The sequence below is a fragment of the Solea solea genome, chromosome 8, assembly GCF_958295425.1.
Source record: "Solea solea chromosome 8, fSolSol10.1, whole genome shotgun sequence".
In the NCBI taxonomy this organism is placed as follows: Eukaryota; Metazoa; Chordata; class Actinopteri; order Pleuronectiformes; family Soleidae; genus Solea; species Solea solea.
Window position 1 is genome coordinate 13824434 of NC_081141.1, and position 16005 is coordinate 13840438.

Here is a 16005-nt window from a genome sequence, read left to right on the forward strand (position 1 = left end):
ATGAGGGAAACATTGACGTGAGAGGAAGTGTAACTTCAGAGTGCAGAAGCTGAGAAAGCAGAAGTGGTTCACCAGAGGCCTTTTTAGTCTCTCACCCAAATAACAACAGCCTTCAGCCTTATTCCCTCTGGAGCCGTAACGTCATTCAACACCAAAACACCCCAGCGGAGGATAACCCTAACGACAATAGGAAAATCAGCTCTGACGTCAGTGTCCATATGAGGAGTGCCGGGCAGCCCATATATGGTCGTTCCGCCTCTGACGTTCTTCCTTGTGTGGCAAAAACGAGGCGTGACCGCAGTGACCCCGCCCCTTCCACAGCTGTTATCAATGAACAAGTGAAACTCAAAGTCTAAAGCTGATTTTAACTGAGCTGACAGTAAAGTGCTCTTTACAGTCACTTACACAGAGATTGTGTTTTTTAAATTTATTTACTCTTTCTGAAGTTTAAAATATCACAGATATTTACGTATTCACTCAATTTAAATTTATTTTTCTGAGCCATGACTTCCACCTGCGAGCCTTTGGAGATCACTGGCGATGAGCTGGTCCACATTCTCAGGACGCCCCGGGACCAGTGCTCCTCTGCCGGCTATGTGGTGCTGGACTGCAGGCCTTTCCTTGACTTTTCCCTGACGCACATCTGCGACTCCCGCAATGTCAACTGGAACTCCATGCTGCGGCGGAGATCCAAGACCTCAGTGGTGGCTCTGGAGTGGCTCATCCCGGACAAGGCGCTGCTGGGGCGGTTGCAGCGCGGGGAGTTCTCCGCTGTGGTGGTGGTGGATGAGAACAGCCGCTCCGTGGCCGAGCTGAAGGCAGAGAGCGTGGCCCAGATGCTGCTCGCGGCTCTGCAGAGCGAGGTCCACACGCAGATCTGCTTCCTACAAGGTAAGAAGAAACTTTATTATAATCATAATACATTATTTTTTTTAATTCAGTGTTTCATAACTTCAGCAGAAACATGCAGCAAAATCATAATAGACTTCACATAAAAAGAACTAATTCAAAATAATTTGGTGCATAAAACAATATGGTGAATTGAAATTCTGAGATTGTGGGAAAAAAAACTTCAGAGAAACCACTGACTCAGTTTACAAGATCAAAAAATCTGCTCTTAGATTACTGTAGATTAATGTGAAAGGAAATTTAACATCAGCTTTTATACTAGAATAAACACACTAATCATGGTAATATTTGTTTCAAGAAGCCAACAGGATGTGGCTTATTTACTCTCTGAAAATCCAACTGTTGATCTTGTAGGTGTTGACTTCCTTTTCTTGTTTACCTCTCATGGTGATTGGAGTTGTTGTTGTTGGGCTAAACACCATGTGACCTCCATTTTAGGTGGATTTGAGAGATTTTCCGAAGCTTGTCCAGAGCTCTGTTACATCTCTGCCAACAGCCTCCTCTCTACAGCAGAGCCAGAGCCAACAGGCCGGAAAACACCAGCATACGATCAGGTGGGAGGAAATTTACTTTTTAACTGGTGATAACAAGAGTTTACATCAAATCAATCCTTCACTGACTTTATTTGTACAGCTTCTTGGTGATTTTAACAACAGCAATTTACAATACAATTTGAAATTACAGCAACTATAATGGCAATAAAACAAAATAGCTAAGCTAAAAAGATATAGGTGTTCAGATAACTTTAATTTAAAGTTAAATTAATTTGTAGTTGGCTGTTCCATGTAAAAATAAATCAACTCTGCTCAGCTGCTACCCCAAAGGTTTTTGTCCTCACACTTAGAAGTCCAGTGCCAGACAATTTGAGTGAAAAGTATATCTGAGACTTGTTCAGATGCAAGTCCAATAACAGATTTTTAAAATGCATATTAAAAGCGTCAGGCAGCCAGTGAAGAGATTTTAGCACACCTGAGATGTGAGCTCTCATCCTGCCTTGAGATTAAATTTCACCAAGCAACCAACGTTGTGTCCATTCATATATGCCATGCTTTATTGTCTATATTCCTCTCAACGGGGACATAATTGACAAAATGTATCATTTTCTTTTGAAGAAGAGCTGAAAATAGCGACTGAGACCATTTAACTCCTCTCTTTCAAAATGACTTGGTTGTAAATATGGATTTTCTTTGGATTCTGTGAATTTCAGGACGGTCCAGTTGAGTTGCTGCCCTTCCTGTTTCTGGGCAGTGCTGTCCACTCGTCGCGCAGAGAGACTCTGGCAGCGGTGGGCATCACAGCGCTGCTCAACGTTTCCTCCACCTGCCCCAACTTTTACGAGGGGGAGTTTGAGTACCTGCGTCTCACTGTGGAGGACAGCCTGGCTGCTGACATCGGAGCCTGCTTCTCCACCGCTATCGCCTTCATTGGTGAGTAAACATCCCCCTCGTTCTACCTGTTCTAGTGTGTAATGAAGGTCGAGTCATGATTGGGACTGTCTGTAACATGAGCCCAAAAGAACTTGTCTCATATTCTTAAAATGTGCCATTCAGAGATGAGTCAAAATAAGATTAGATCAGGTTTTATTGATTCCACACTGGGGAAATTCACAATAATATTCAAAGTGTTTCTCTTACACAATAATCCCTTGGGTTGCCTCGACTTGTGGGCCAACATCTTAATCATCTGATTATGAAACAACCGGATTACGCTGCACAAGCTGCAGAGGAGAAATGAAATGGAGGTCCTTTTGCTTTTGCTTAAAAGTTATCGTTTGATTAACTCATTTTTCAAGTCACAGCACAGTGACTTTCAGGTTAAACATTGGTTCATTTTCAATAAACAAAACACATATATAAGACAAAAGCACATCTAAGTTGTCAGTGGTAAACTGAATGGGTGTAGGCTGAAGCTAAAGCCTAATTACACATACACCTCTTACCTTACAAAATGATTTTTACAAAAAATGGTTATGGCAACAATGGCTTGTGTCGGCACTAGTTTCAACATATTTCCATTAATAGTTTAATTTTAAGCAAGGTGTGTGTGTTTTTTAAAGCTTTTAAGTGTGTTTGTGCATGTAAAACATTCTCCTCCATGTCACTGACACCAATGTGAAATGGAGCACTTTCAGCTGACCTCTCCTCCTCTTTTCTTTTTCCTACAGACTCTGTAAAGCAGAGTGGTGGCCGGGTGCTTGTGCACTGTCACGCAGGTATCTCCCGCTCTGCCACCATCTGTCTGGCGTATCTCATGCACACGCAGCGCGTGCGGCTGGAGGAGGCCTTTGACTTTGTGAAGCAGCGGCGCCACGTCATCTCGCCGAACCTGGCCTTCATGGGACAGCTGCTTCAGTTTGAGACTGACGTTCTCTGTAGAGGATGAACCCAGGATGAGGGTGTTCGCTCTGTGCTGGACTCGTATGTACAAAATAATCGTTTGTACCATCAAAACTAGTGCAGATGTAAAAACCCTGTTAAAACTTACTCATGACTGGATCTGAATTCTACAAATTCACACAAGGGATCTTTGTTTGTTTTACACATTATGAACAACTGTGATCCTGAGCCAGCAGGTCAAACCAGCAATGATGAAATCCCCCTAATATTTCATACTCAAGGGTAATTGCATCTGTTTTTGTGTTTGTGTGTTACTTTGTTTGACTTGTGTGCCTGGTCATCTGTAAGGGCTTCACCGCCCTGACAGCTGTGAAATGACTCCTTTTTTTTAATGAGACAACACTGTTACCTACTCATAGCAATAATATATAAATCTCTAGTTTTATTGTTCAATTTATGAAAATGCACTAGACTGAGGCCTCTTTGGGGGTCAAATCATTCTGTGTCCTGAGAAAAATGACTCTCAAACTGGAAGAAGTTGTATTTTTATATCATGTAAATAGATTTTTTTGTATTGTTTCTTATTTATTATTGCAGCATTCGTTACAACAACACTAATGCTGTCTGTTACTGCACTTTATACCTACAAGGTTTGGCTGATTCCTGCTGTTTTGCCAGTGAAATAAAAACACAGTGGAGGGCATATTGAGTCTGTTTATTCTGTTACACAATATACTGTATATTGTTTACCACACTGGCTTTGCAACAGAGCAGGCATTCACTCAAAACTCAGAGGGAGGGGCCCCTGGGAGGGGTGGCGTGATGGGTATTTTAAAATGTCATTATTTATTAAATCCAATGAACACACTATCACAAAGTATCTTCGTATAAGTGTACAATCACTTATACGAAATAAAAGTAATTTAGATTTAGAGTAAGAACTCTATTCATTCTTTGGGCAAGGGCCTTGCTTTGAGTCGTTTGGAAGGCTGGTCCTTCCTCTGTGTATCTCAGGAGGTCAGCTAACTCAGATCAGCAGATTAGACTGCGCACAGGTAAACGCACACAGTGACAGCAAATATTCAGCTCATTTAGGACATTATTGATTGCATGTCATGAGTCTTTTTTATTTTTGAAAATTTAATTCCCTCGGCCTCCACTCTCCAATATCTTCTCCTTCAGTGTGATTGTATCACAGTGGCTGAAATGCGCTTATGTCGTTCACTTTCACAGTTGTGTTGTACTTCACGGACAGTTTAGACATGTCACATCACAACGTATGAGAGACGTGGTGGTGACACATCACGTGTTTAGCCATTGTTTCAGACAGTCCCAATGGATTTATTCTGATTTTAAATATATTTTCTACTATCAATCCCTCATTTTGCGCAGATTTTTCAACTTCTTTCAGACCAAACATTTCAACTTTTCATTCATACCAGTTAAACGTCAGATTGGCTTCAGCTTGGGCAAACTCTTTCTCTTGAGGAAGTACTCACATGACTCATGAGTCATGCGAGGTAAACATTAGCGCTGCCTGTCTCTCTGATGCCATCTTTCAGTTTATAAAAGCTGTGTGTGCAGATTTGTTCCTTACTCTGCCATTTAAGGTGTGGAACCTGAGATATGACCACAAGCTACTTTTGCAATGCTTCGGTGTGGTTGTGACTGTTCATTTAGGAGGATGGGTTAGTGTGTGTGTGTCATCACAAACGTCACTTTCTTACCTTTCTGATGGATTCAAAGTTCATCTAAGGCCAAGCTGTGCTCTCAGATGCTCAGATATGTTTTACTTGATGCATCCATCTTCTACCACTTTATCCTCTGGTGCCAATCCCAGCTGACATAAATCAAAAGGCGGGTACATCCTGGACAGGTCATCACAGGGCCACATAGAGACAAACAACCATTGATTCTCACACTCACGCCTATGGTCAATTTATAGTGTCCAATTTGCCTAATCCCCAAATCTGCATGTTTTTGGACTGTGAGAGGAAACCTACGCACACACAGGGAGAACATGCACATTTTTACTGGATACTGGATTTTTTTTAATTGTACAGTTATAGTTAATATATGTGTCCTCTCTAAATATAAATCAGAAGGACCGCCACAGTCTGGTCACACATAAGTGTTTTTTTTCTGAAAAAGATCTGAGTCTGTAACTATGGCTCTGTGACAGACAGTTATTCTTGAGTGTGTGACCACACAGCAATTTCACACTGACCTCTCTCATGCTGAACCAGGACACATTAAAACCCAGAATTACTGAGCATTTTGTCGGATTATCTGCAGCACATGAGTTTTTACAGTCTAAAGTGCTTTTGACCTCAGCAACCACTAACATACATTTCATTTCCACTCACTCATTTTAAGAGAACAACTTTTAGACATTTTAGAGGGGGAGGAGAGCAACGTTAATGGAGGCTGTTTCTAATCAGACAGATTGTTAAATCCAGTCAGTATTAGATTATTGTTGATCTGATTAACATCCATCCATCCATCTTCTACCGCTTTATCCTCCTCATGTGGGTCGCGAGGGAGCCTGATTAACATAATGTGCCGAAAAAAAGGAAAAAGGAAAACTCATTCATTCAAGACATAAGTTATTAAGTTATCACTCACTCAATGTGTTTTGGAAAACTACCTGCGTGAAGCTTCAATGTTTCCATCACGTGTTGACCACAGGTTTCCATAGATCACACAGGAAAATTGAGCAACAATTTCATATGGCATGATACAAGAGCTACTGGTGCAGTGAAGGACAAATGTCCCCACCTACAGTAATTGTCCTCTGACTCCACTTATGCCACCCACAGTCCCGTGTGGCCACAAGCGTCCACGTCACCCATGTGGAAGTATCCATTGCTCAACATGTACGGAAATATAACTGACTGTTTATTTTTAGTTTTAAGGTTAACTGAGTTTATGGCGCTTCAATTTATCCATTAACTTCTCAGGTTAAAGTTTAACACTAAAGACATATACTGGACGTCTTCTGAGTTAATGATCAAATCGGCGGTTTCAGGCCTTTGGCATGTGACACTGTGTGTGGAGTTGTGAGTAATTCTTCCATGGCTTTGTCTTCTTCTTTGAGATTAAATAGACGTTTGCATATATGACTATTACCACTAATATTAATAATAATCTGTATAATAATAACTTAAATTTATGTTATATTGAAAAAAAAAACAAGGATGCCTTACAATAAAAGAGTAAAAATGGGAAAGTACAACAAAAACAGTGGCAAAATATTAACTATGTTTGAAGAGATAGGTCTTAAAGCAGGGATGTCCAAAGTCTGGTATAATGTATTATTTATTATATCGTATTATATATCGTTAACTGAGCTGGTCAGGAGTTGTGATTTCAAACTAGAATCCTGGGTTTGACAGACAGATACATACATTCAGAGGTGGTACTGAGTACTGAAATATTCTACCCAAGTAAAAGTACCACAATACTGATACTGGTCTACAAATGTACTCAAGTTAAAGTAAAAAAAAAGTAGCTTGTTTAAAATGTACTCAGAGTAAAAGTTACTTAGTTACTTTAATAACAAGGTTGGGGTTCTTTCTTGTGTCATTCAAAAAGGACAAGGGGACACAAATGGCACATGAATTGTTTTTAATTTAAAGGCTAACATAAAATATGTCATATATATATATGTCATCTTTTATGTTATTTGACTCCAGATGTGAAAGAAAGACCGATTTCTTTAAATATTTTCACTTTTGTGTGGACTAAGATTTGGTTACATTGCCATTTAAAAATGATAATTGTGACAATTAAAATTGAATTATTATAAAACAGGTTCATTTGTTTGTAACTTTTACTGTTAACAAAGGTCTGAAGGGACCATTGGCCTCTGGGAAATCTTCACATTATCAAATCTGGCCCTCGTTGAACAAAGTTTGGTTATGCAATGTTTAGTTTGATTTGTAAATGAATGCCAATCGGTATGTTTTCTCATGGCTGCGCATGTCTGACCTCCTTCTCTTCCTGCTGCTCCACCTGCACACCTGCTCCTCGCCATCCTGACCGCTGCAGTATAAATCTCCAGCTTCGCGCTCCAGTCTTTGCCACTTTGTTACATAACGTCACTTAAAAATGTCCAAAACTCACCTCTGAAACTCAGTCCAATATCCCTGAAACACTGAAATCTAACTCTGTCGACCATACAGTGGCAACATTTCTCTGTGAGAAAGTATTGATTGATGATTTTTCACATAAATCAGCATTTCACTGTGGAATACAAATGGCTGTATTGAGTATTCAACAAGAATAAATCCAGAACTCTAGGTTTCCTCTGCCTTGGAACACTACCCAGCACTTTCTCACTTTACCCTCTCATGCACCACTCCTCTTATTTATGATTATTATTGTTAAAGTTAACTAGACTTGCTTTTAATGTCCTGTCTTTTGGGTTCCTCCTTTTAGACTTAAAATATTCTTTTTATGGTTTCACTGAAATGGAAAATATTAGTCTATAAGTCTTGCCAGATTTATCACGTTTAAAGTCCAGATGCGAATCCTGATGCTTTAAAGTCCAGGCCTCAGAATGAAACGTCCAGGGTGTGAATCAGTGACATCCAGTCTGGTTAAAGGGATACTTAGAAGTGTCCAATATGTCGAGTAAAAGTCTAGTTAAGTATATAAGTATATACAAGAATATGACATTTACAGTACTTATGTATCAAATTTTAGGTTCAATTCCAGGCTCTGCCCTACAATGTGTGTCCTTGAGCAAAACACTTAACCCCATGTTGCAGTGTGTGAATGGGTGGAATGGCAAAACTATAGTGTAAAGCAGCTCATCAAGATCAGAAAAGCTCTATATAAATACAACTCACTTACCAACTCACTAACAGTAACGAATAATAGTTGCTAGAAAAGCCAACTTGTGATTATTATGGTAATTTTACTCACACTGTTGCAGGAAGCTGGCGAATCAGCTTCTTAGAGAGAAGAGAGAGAGAGAGAGAGTTTCAATTTTTTGGCCTGTTTTTGCACATTGAGATAAAAACTCAAACAAATCTTATTTTTTACTGTTCAAATCTGGTGTTCATGTACAACTAGTGTTTTGGTGTTGTTTATTTTACATAAAACCGTTTGTTTTTCTTCATTTTAAATTGTTGATACACTATTTAAGCATACACTTAATTGTAAATAACTGCCACATAATGAAAGTTATTCTGGAAAAATGGGCAAAAGCACTTCTTGTGACAAAGTATTTGTACTTTTGTACAGTACAACACTGGTGACATCTCGCAGTGAGTACAGCCATCTTTTTTTGTTTTCTGGGAAGATTGCAGCCTTGTAAAAAAAACAAGGCCTTTGCCTAAAGTCAAGTCAATGTTATTTATACAGCCTGTGTTTGTGACGTTGGGCTGTATAAAGCCTTATACTAAGGCAACAAAAACCACATTAGTTCTATTTATAGGTACGCCAAGAGGAAAGGAATTGGGCTCGTAACCAGAAATTGGCCAGTTCAATCCTGGGAAGGGCCAAGTGCTGAGGTGCCCCTGAGCCAGTCACCCAATTGCTCCCTGGACACAGATAAGTGCTGCCCACTGCTCCTGTTCCTGGCCTCTGTGTGTGTGTGTGTGTGTGTGTGTTCACTACTGGTGTGTTATTCTGCTAATAAACTCAAATGTCACACACTGGACCTATAATAGTGGCACATGTAATTTTTATATATATATATATATATATATGTATATATATATATATATATACAACTCTTTTTGTAACACACTTGTGAATGCACGACTCGCTTCAGGAGCAGGTCACTGAACGTTGTCATGGAGACGTCACACTCTAAACTGCTGCCATCAGGAGAAAGTTCGGAGCAGAAAGATCACCAGTTTCATTTCACAAGCCGTTGCTTTTGTCAGACTTTTCCTCTTGCGACTGCATCGCTGTCTTATGGATGAGTGTTTTTAAATTGTTGGAAATTGAAATTGATTCCAATGGTTTTGTGTCTTCAAATGTTATTGTGGACCCACGAAAGGAAACATTCTCCCTTTTTTTTGGCACTATACTGTTGCGTGTGCAGCATATTAACAATATAATAATCTGTGTTGTCGCTGTGTATTTACTTGTACTGATGAAGAGCTGAGGATTTGTTCCACCACTGCAGGAAGCTTCAAAAATAAAAAGTCAAGTCATGTGAGGCGCCTCCAGCACTGAGAGTCTGGTCCTCTGGTTTGAAGTGAGACGCTGCTCTCTAGTGACCACTTTTGGGATCACTAGAAATAAAACTTATCCTTTTATACAGTAGCAGATGACAACAGAGGACTATTTATTGATCGCTGCCACTGCTTTAGTCTGTCTTTACAGACATTAACGAGCTCTTGTTCTCACTTCCTCCTCACTGTGTCACACTCCATCTACAATGTTACTCACTCTTTGTGTCAGGAAACTGTGGCTGTATCTACCAGCGTTATACACGGTGTGTTTCTGTGTAACCCACAGTGAAGAAGCAGAGTGTGGGGATAGGAGATCACACTTTTATGCTTTTCACATCTGAGAACTACAGTACGTGACCCTTAAACAAAAAGAAATCCCATTAGGAAAACAATGCTGGGAGATGATATGAGTAATACGTTTGATATTATTAGCCGGGGTAATTACATTGTAGAATATAATACTCTGCCCTGCAGGCAAACACACACACACACGTGAACCACAGTTGTCATCATTACAAATGCAGCTGTAAAAATGACTGTTTGACTATAAGGGAGTGCTTAATGCAATACTTAAAAGGAATAAATAATGACACTGTGAGGAACATCACGTCATATTAACGCCTTTTTTTGGGCCTTTATCATAATAGGATGTCGGGGGAGAGACTGTTCAGAGACCACAAAAGGCACAAGGATTGCATAACGGTGTATCTTCTACCAGAGAAGCAGCTGAGGCTCCCTGTTTAAATAATCTCTGTATCCAGTGGAGAGATCACAAGAATATTATAGAATGTAATAAAAAAAAAAAACAAGGTGAAAAATATTCTCCTGTCTGCAATTTCTCTCGTTACATTTGTGATTTTTAAAGTGGAATACTGAGAAATCTCATCTTTAGGCCATAAAATAAAAGCAATTACAATGATCAACCTGTCAGGAAAAGATGACACAACGGTGGAGCGCTCTGCTGCCGATGATGCTCGCTGAGTGGCAAAGTCTCTGGTGAAGGCTGAGCTTTGCAGAAGGGCTTTGGTCCAGGTGAGTAGGAGTGTGAAACTACCTGTCTTCACATTGGACAGGTTTTTGCTCCAGCAGGCTTTGTAACGCTTGATCTAAAGCATCTGTGTGCTGCTCCAGGTGTCCTATATGCCATTGGAGTTGCCCATCCCCTCTCTTCTGTTATGTCCTGACATAAGTAAATCACTGTAGTGTCGGTAACCTGTGAGCAACGGGCAGCAAACATGACTTTGTCTTCAGGAATTCACAAGCTGAAAGTGTGATATTCACGCTTCCACTTCCTTTTGATAGTTCAGTGTGTCAGAATTAGTGATGGTGAGAGTGCAGAGATCACCCCTCAATTTCCAAGGGCACCTGGGAACTATGGTGGCCTTCACTTATCCGAAAAAGCTGTCATTCTTCTTTATTTTCATAGTAAGCTTCCACTGCTCTGACTGTGCAAGATGACAACCGCTGTAAAGCAAGGCTTTAGGTGGCAAATAAGAGTTTTAATCTTAGGCTGTGAAAACCAGTTTTTAAAGCAATTATACTCATACAAACTTACTTATAGGTAGTATATTCAAATTCTTTTTACATTTTAACCCTTTAACCCTTAGTGCTCACGAAGCACAGATCTGTGTGTCAACTGAAGTGTATGTGTGTGTGTGTGTGTACACATTTCTATACCACGTGCTCTTATACAACAGGCCCTTGTGAAGCCGTGTGCTGAACAGCGAGTGCCGCTTCGTCTCCATAACCTTGGCATCAGTGACACACCCCTCTCCCCCAGAATGCATTTTGGGTGCGTTACTGAGTACAGTTCACCCATGGAAACAGAGCTACTTGATTGGAGTGCACTCTCCCTCTAAAAGCTTTATTCTCTGTCCCTTTATATTTAGAATATGTAGCGTGGAGTGAAAATATGTACAACCATTATTGTCTGCAGCGTCAGGTCACACATTCAGGGCTCCCCGACTGTAATTCCATGGGTGGTTCGCGGGGTCTCTCTCTTATTAATGTGTGGGGGACGCACTACAAAAACGAAATGAACGAGACCTCACACCCACATGCCATTCATAAGATTGGGTTTGTTTACGTGTGGGCATGGAGAATGTGTGTGTGTGTGTGTGCGCTTGTTTGTATTTTTCTAATTGTGATTGAGTTTATAAAACAGAGGCCACCCACCTACTTTCCAGTACCATGGGATGAACTCTGCTCGGGGGAAACAAAGCCGTCGTGACGTGGATTTCACTCCAGAACGCGAACAACAGGGCACTTGATCTCGGGGAGGTCAACAAACTATACAGGGAAGTCTGTGGGTGTCTGTGTTTCCGAGGAAGGAAGTGTTGCAGGAGCATAATGTAAAAGACAGTGGAATGATGATCCGAGTGCGTGAGCGTAGTGCCGAGCTAAAACGTGTTCCTTACACCCTTGCCCTATCATATAGAACGCACTGCATTAAAAGTGTTCAGGTATTCTGAAGTGCAGTCTGCACGAACATCACTGTGTTTGTCCCCGGTGCAGCCGCTGCACTCAGAACCAGGGTCTGTCTCTCACCGAATGCATGGACAAGCAGATTTTTACCCACTTCACTTAAGGCTTCAGCCTACGATAGCTTAAAGATAGGAGATAGGAGTTGGAGATCCTGGAAAAACTGGAAATTCAAAAGTCAGAGCCCCTTTCTTCAGACTTCCCTCCTAAGCCACGCCTCCAGAGCACAGGAACGCACAACAAACACAGATTCACACGCACTGGGTACTTTTCGTGATGCTTTGGAGCTTTTTAGATACTTTTTGGATACATTGTCAATCATTTAATTGATAATGTGATGATGAAAAACAACAAATACTCTCAAAAGATCAAGAAGATATAAAGTTAACCTACCAGTCCAGTAGAAACAGTGCCACCATGTCATCATTTAGCAGCCCTTTCTGGGCTTTCAGTCATCGCCAACGTTCAAACACAGCACCGATGTTCCCTCCTGTCTTAGATCGCTCTGCATCTGCCTTTTTTCTTGGCAGTAGCTTTTCCAAAAATAACGTCTTTCGTTTGCAAACAACACCTGCTGTTGGCACCTGTTCTGGTGTTGTTGGATTTAGAAAGCTACCATAAGTGCTGATGTTGTCTTCTGAGCATGTGCGATGAGCGCAAGAAGAGGGGTATGAGCATAAGGGGGAGGGGGGTTCTGATGGAAGTTTGATTGATGCGATCCAATTCAATATGATTGGATGGTGTTTATACAGGCCTTTCCGTTTCACATTTCTGTGACAGTGCATTCATTGATTGGTTACAATCGGGCTGTGAAGAGGATTTTAAGCTTACCGTAAAAAATGATCTCCCACCCTACCTTTAAGACTGTATTTATCTCACTGTTGGACGGCCTTTTCTGACTGAAAAACTAAAGTTTGTGTCACTTTGTAAACCACTCACTCTCCCAGAACAAAAGTTCATCGTCACCAAAAGATCTTTACAGTCACAACACACAGAGGTTTGCCGATCCACCGCTGCCTCCCTCGTTCATTTAGTAGATAGGCCTTTTGCTAATTAGCCAAAATCAGTGTTTCAGACTGAACTCGTCACAGAAAACAGTTTAACACGTCAATAATTTAGCACTCTGGGAAATGTGTCTAATAATGTGGACTTAATGGTTTTTATTTCAATAGAAGTCGAGCACTTGCAGCAGGGAATGCAAACCAAGTGATGGTGGCCCCCAGACTTAAAGGAGAGACGGGGCCCCTGGAAACAGCTGACTACCTTGAGCTGCTTTTAGTCCTGCACTGATGTCCTGATCGTTTTCTCAAGTTGAAAGTGTGAGGCTTTGTGTTTTTGTTTTTTTTTCAAACGCTTTTATTTTGTAGTCTTCCTGTTTTCCCGGTGCTGGTTGGTGGACTTCCTGGCAGGTGCTGTGATTGCTGATTGCTGATTGGACACACCTGTGGCAGTGTTGACTCACTGAGTTCTTAAGCTCCAGTCTTCTGCTCTCTCGTCGCCAGATCGTTGGTTATCCATATGCGATACAACTCCGGCCAGCTATTGACTCAAGTTCTAGAAGGTTTTTTTTGTCGAGAGTTTCTTCCAGTGTGTTTTCACTTGCCTTCCTACAGAAGTCTTGCCAACACTTTGTCCCTGGAAACACCTGCCCTTGTTTAACCACAGCAACGGACCGGTCAGTACTTTGTTTTCCTTCTCTGAAAGGATAAGTCAAGTTGCTGCTGAATTCATGTGACTTGAAACTTAAACACTACACAACATGCCCAGACCCCATTTTCTGCACATTTGATGAAATTCATGTCAGAAAATGTCCTCTGGCCCACAGGAGCCCACTTTAAATGAACAGTCCAGTGTACAAAAATGAAGGCATTTTGCCACTACACAGTAGCCTTGACTCTAGATCAGGGGTGTCAAACTCAAATGACCTGGGGGCCAAAGAGCATCTAGTCTGGTCAAGCGGGGGCCGACATAGAGAGGAAAAAAAATGGAAAAAACAACTATTTAGTAGCCGTTGGGCAATATAAGATATTCATTATGATATTAGACAGAATTGCATTAAAAGTGCTTGTTTTGATATAAAATGATTCACAATAAAAACATATTTATGATGCACAAAAACGGGGAATTAAATTGAAAATTTAGCAAATAATGACGAGGATAACTGTGATTAAAACAGCTTAAATATATGTAATTTCATATTGAGTGTAATACATTTAATAAAGCAATGATTACAACCGAAGGTCTTATTACTATTATAAAAATATTGCCGGCAAATACATTTAGTCTTATATTCTGTCTATTCAATCACCTCGCACAGTGGTGGGCGGGCCGCATGTAATCGATTGGACGGCCACATGTGGCCCCCGGGCCACCAGTTTGACACATGTGCAGATGGTTCGGTTGTGTTTCCAATACATTATAGTACCTCCTCAACGTGGGCGGGATCATCACAGCACGGCTAAATGCTAAATGTTGGAGATTAACCCACGTTTTCAGGATTTTTAAGTCTTTTTAACTGATCTACAGTTTGGCATTGTTTGGTTTGATTATTGCGCCTCGTCCTGTGACGGCACTCTGACCAATCAGTGCACGACATCACGCATAGTATCGGCTCAGCTCGCTTGGAACATCGCCTGATCAGGTACTTTTGCTAGAAAAGAAAATTGGTGACATATTTTAGTGAGACTGCAGACTGTTAGAAATAAGGACTCCTCTGCTCATGCCTTCCTTTCTCAGGCTTGTCAACTACGATGGCACTTCTGTACCAGGGAGAATGTCATCCTTCTGCATTTACGTAGTAAAGGTTCCACAGCAAAAGGTGAAACACACCTGAGGGATGCTGTAGAAACATGGCAGTGCATGATGGTGACCTCCATAAAAAAAGGCCCTTGCCTAAAGTACATATAAAAGACTTTATGTTAAGTGGTCATTGTACAAGCAAAGTATTGATTGGTAGTATATTAAATGTATGCCAATAAATCCTGACTATTAAACACAAGACCTTTTTAAATGCCAACAATAGCTATTTTGTGAGGAGACTAAGTTTATTCATGTAACCAAAATGTTTTTGCTCTCAATTTTGGGTCAACATGACGGTTTGGACCCCCATTCTCCCCAGGATTTTTGCATGTGGCCCCTAAACTCCCTTGAATCGCCTATGGACGTGATGAGACCACTTAGTCATATCTGCATATCTGGTTATTTTTTAACCCGCTCATCACTGCAGTGTGACCTCTGGTGCTCAAGAACATCTGAGCTGTTGCTCTGCTGGACACACGCAGTGTCCCGTGGAGTTCACTGAACGGAGCAGTGCCGCCGCCCAGCGCGCCTTTCCTAGAGTAACGGTATATATTCAATGTGAGTTAAGGGAAAGAGGGAGAAGAAGTGGAAGAAAAGATAGAACATCCCATGATGTTCCATGCCCCCCCCCCCCACCACCACCACCCCCGATCCACAGTGACATCATTGGCTCAATAAAGAAGCGGAAGAGAGGGAGAGAAATGGGAGGCACCGCGCTTATTAGATTTCACAAGGTCCTGTTCACACAAGTGGAGCTGCTGCTGCGCTTCTGCCAGGACTGTGGTGTGCGCCAGCGTAGCGGCTGCATCTCAGTCGTCCTGGTGAAACTGTGAGGAGACAGAAACAAACCCCGGAGACGAACAGATGGAAGCTGCTCTGCAGGAATCATTTCACTGCACAGAGAAAACAACGCGTTTTTACTGACTCCAGATCTGGATCCGTGCGCTGCAGGGCTGAAGAGCCCGCGGTTAAACTTTGAGCTGTCTCTTTTTTTGTTTGGCGCAGGTTATCCCATTTATTAGCGACTCATTGTAAATATTGCATGAGACCAAATAATGACTTAATCTCACTTTGTGTGAGCCGTTCTGTGATCGTTGGACATCTGCCATTTGCGCGTCTCCAAACGAGGGCGCACAGAAATGATTGACCCAAAACGTCTCTTGTGCTTCGACTCGCTTCGCTGCGCAAAACCCAGAGTAAGATTGTAATCTGGTAAATCGTCTATAAAACAATCAGTAATTGCGTCAGCAGAACCTCGCGCGTCAAAGTTGGATAATAACTCCCTCAGA

General features: G+C 41.3%; 1 protein-coding gene across 1 annotated transcript; it reads left to right on the plus strand.

Annotated features, from left to right (window-relative positions):
- Positions 1-285: 285 nt before the first annotated feature.
- dusp2 (dual specificity phosphatase 2) lies at positions 286-4074 on the plus strand. The gene is made up of 4 exons (XM_058635167.1): positions 286-891; positions 1348-1463; positions 2117-2336; positions 3074-4074. Exons 1-4 carry the CDS (start codon positions 504-506, stop codon positions 3289-3291), a joined length of 942 nt encoding a protein of 313 aa, XP_058491150.1. The 5' UTR covers positions 286-503; the 3' UTR covers positions 3292-4074.
- Positions 4075-16005: the final 11931 nt, after the last annotated feature.

What these genes read in the sequence shown, in the direction of transcription:
- dusp2 (XM_058635167.1), top strand. Translation starts at nt 504, where the DNA reads ATGACTTCCACCTGCGAGCCTTTGGAGATCACTGGCGATGAGCTGGTC. An exon ending in GCAGATCTGCTTCCTACAAG is followed by an intron (nt 892 to 1,347) that starts GTAAGAAGAAAC and finishes CCTCCATTTTAG; the next exon opens with GTGGATTTGAGAGATTTTCC. An exon ending in AAACACCAGCATACGATCAG is followed by an intron (nt 1,464 to 2,116) that starts GTGGGAGGAAAT and finishes TGTGAATTTCAG; the next exon opens with GACGGTCCAGTTGAGTTGCT.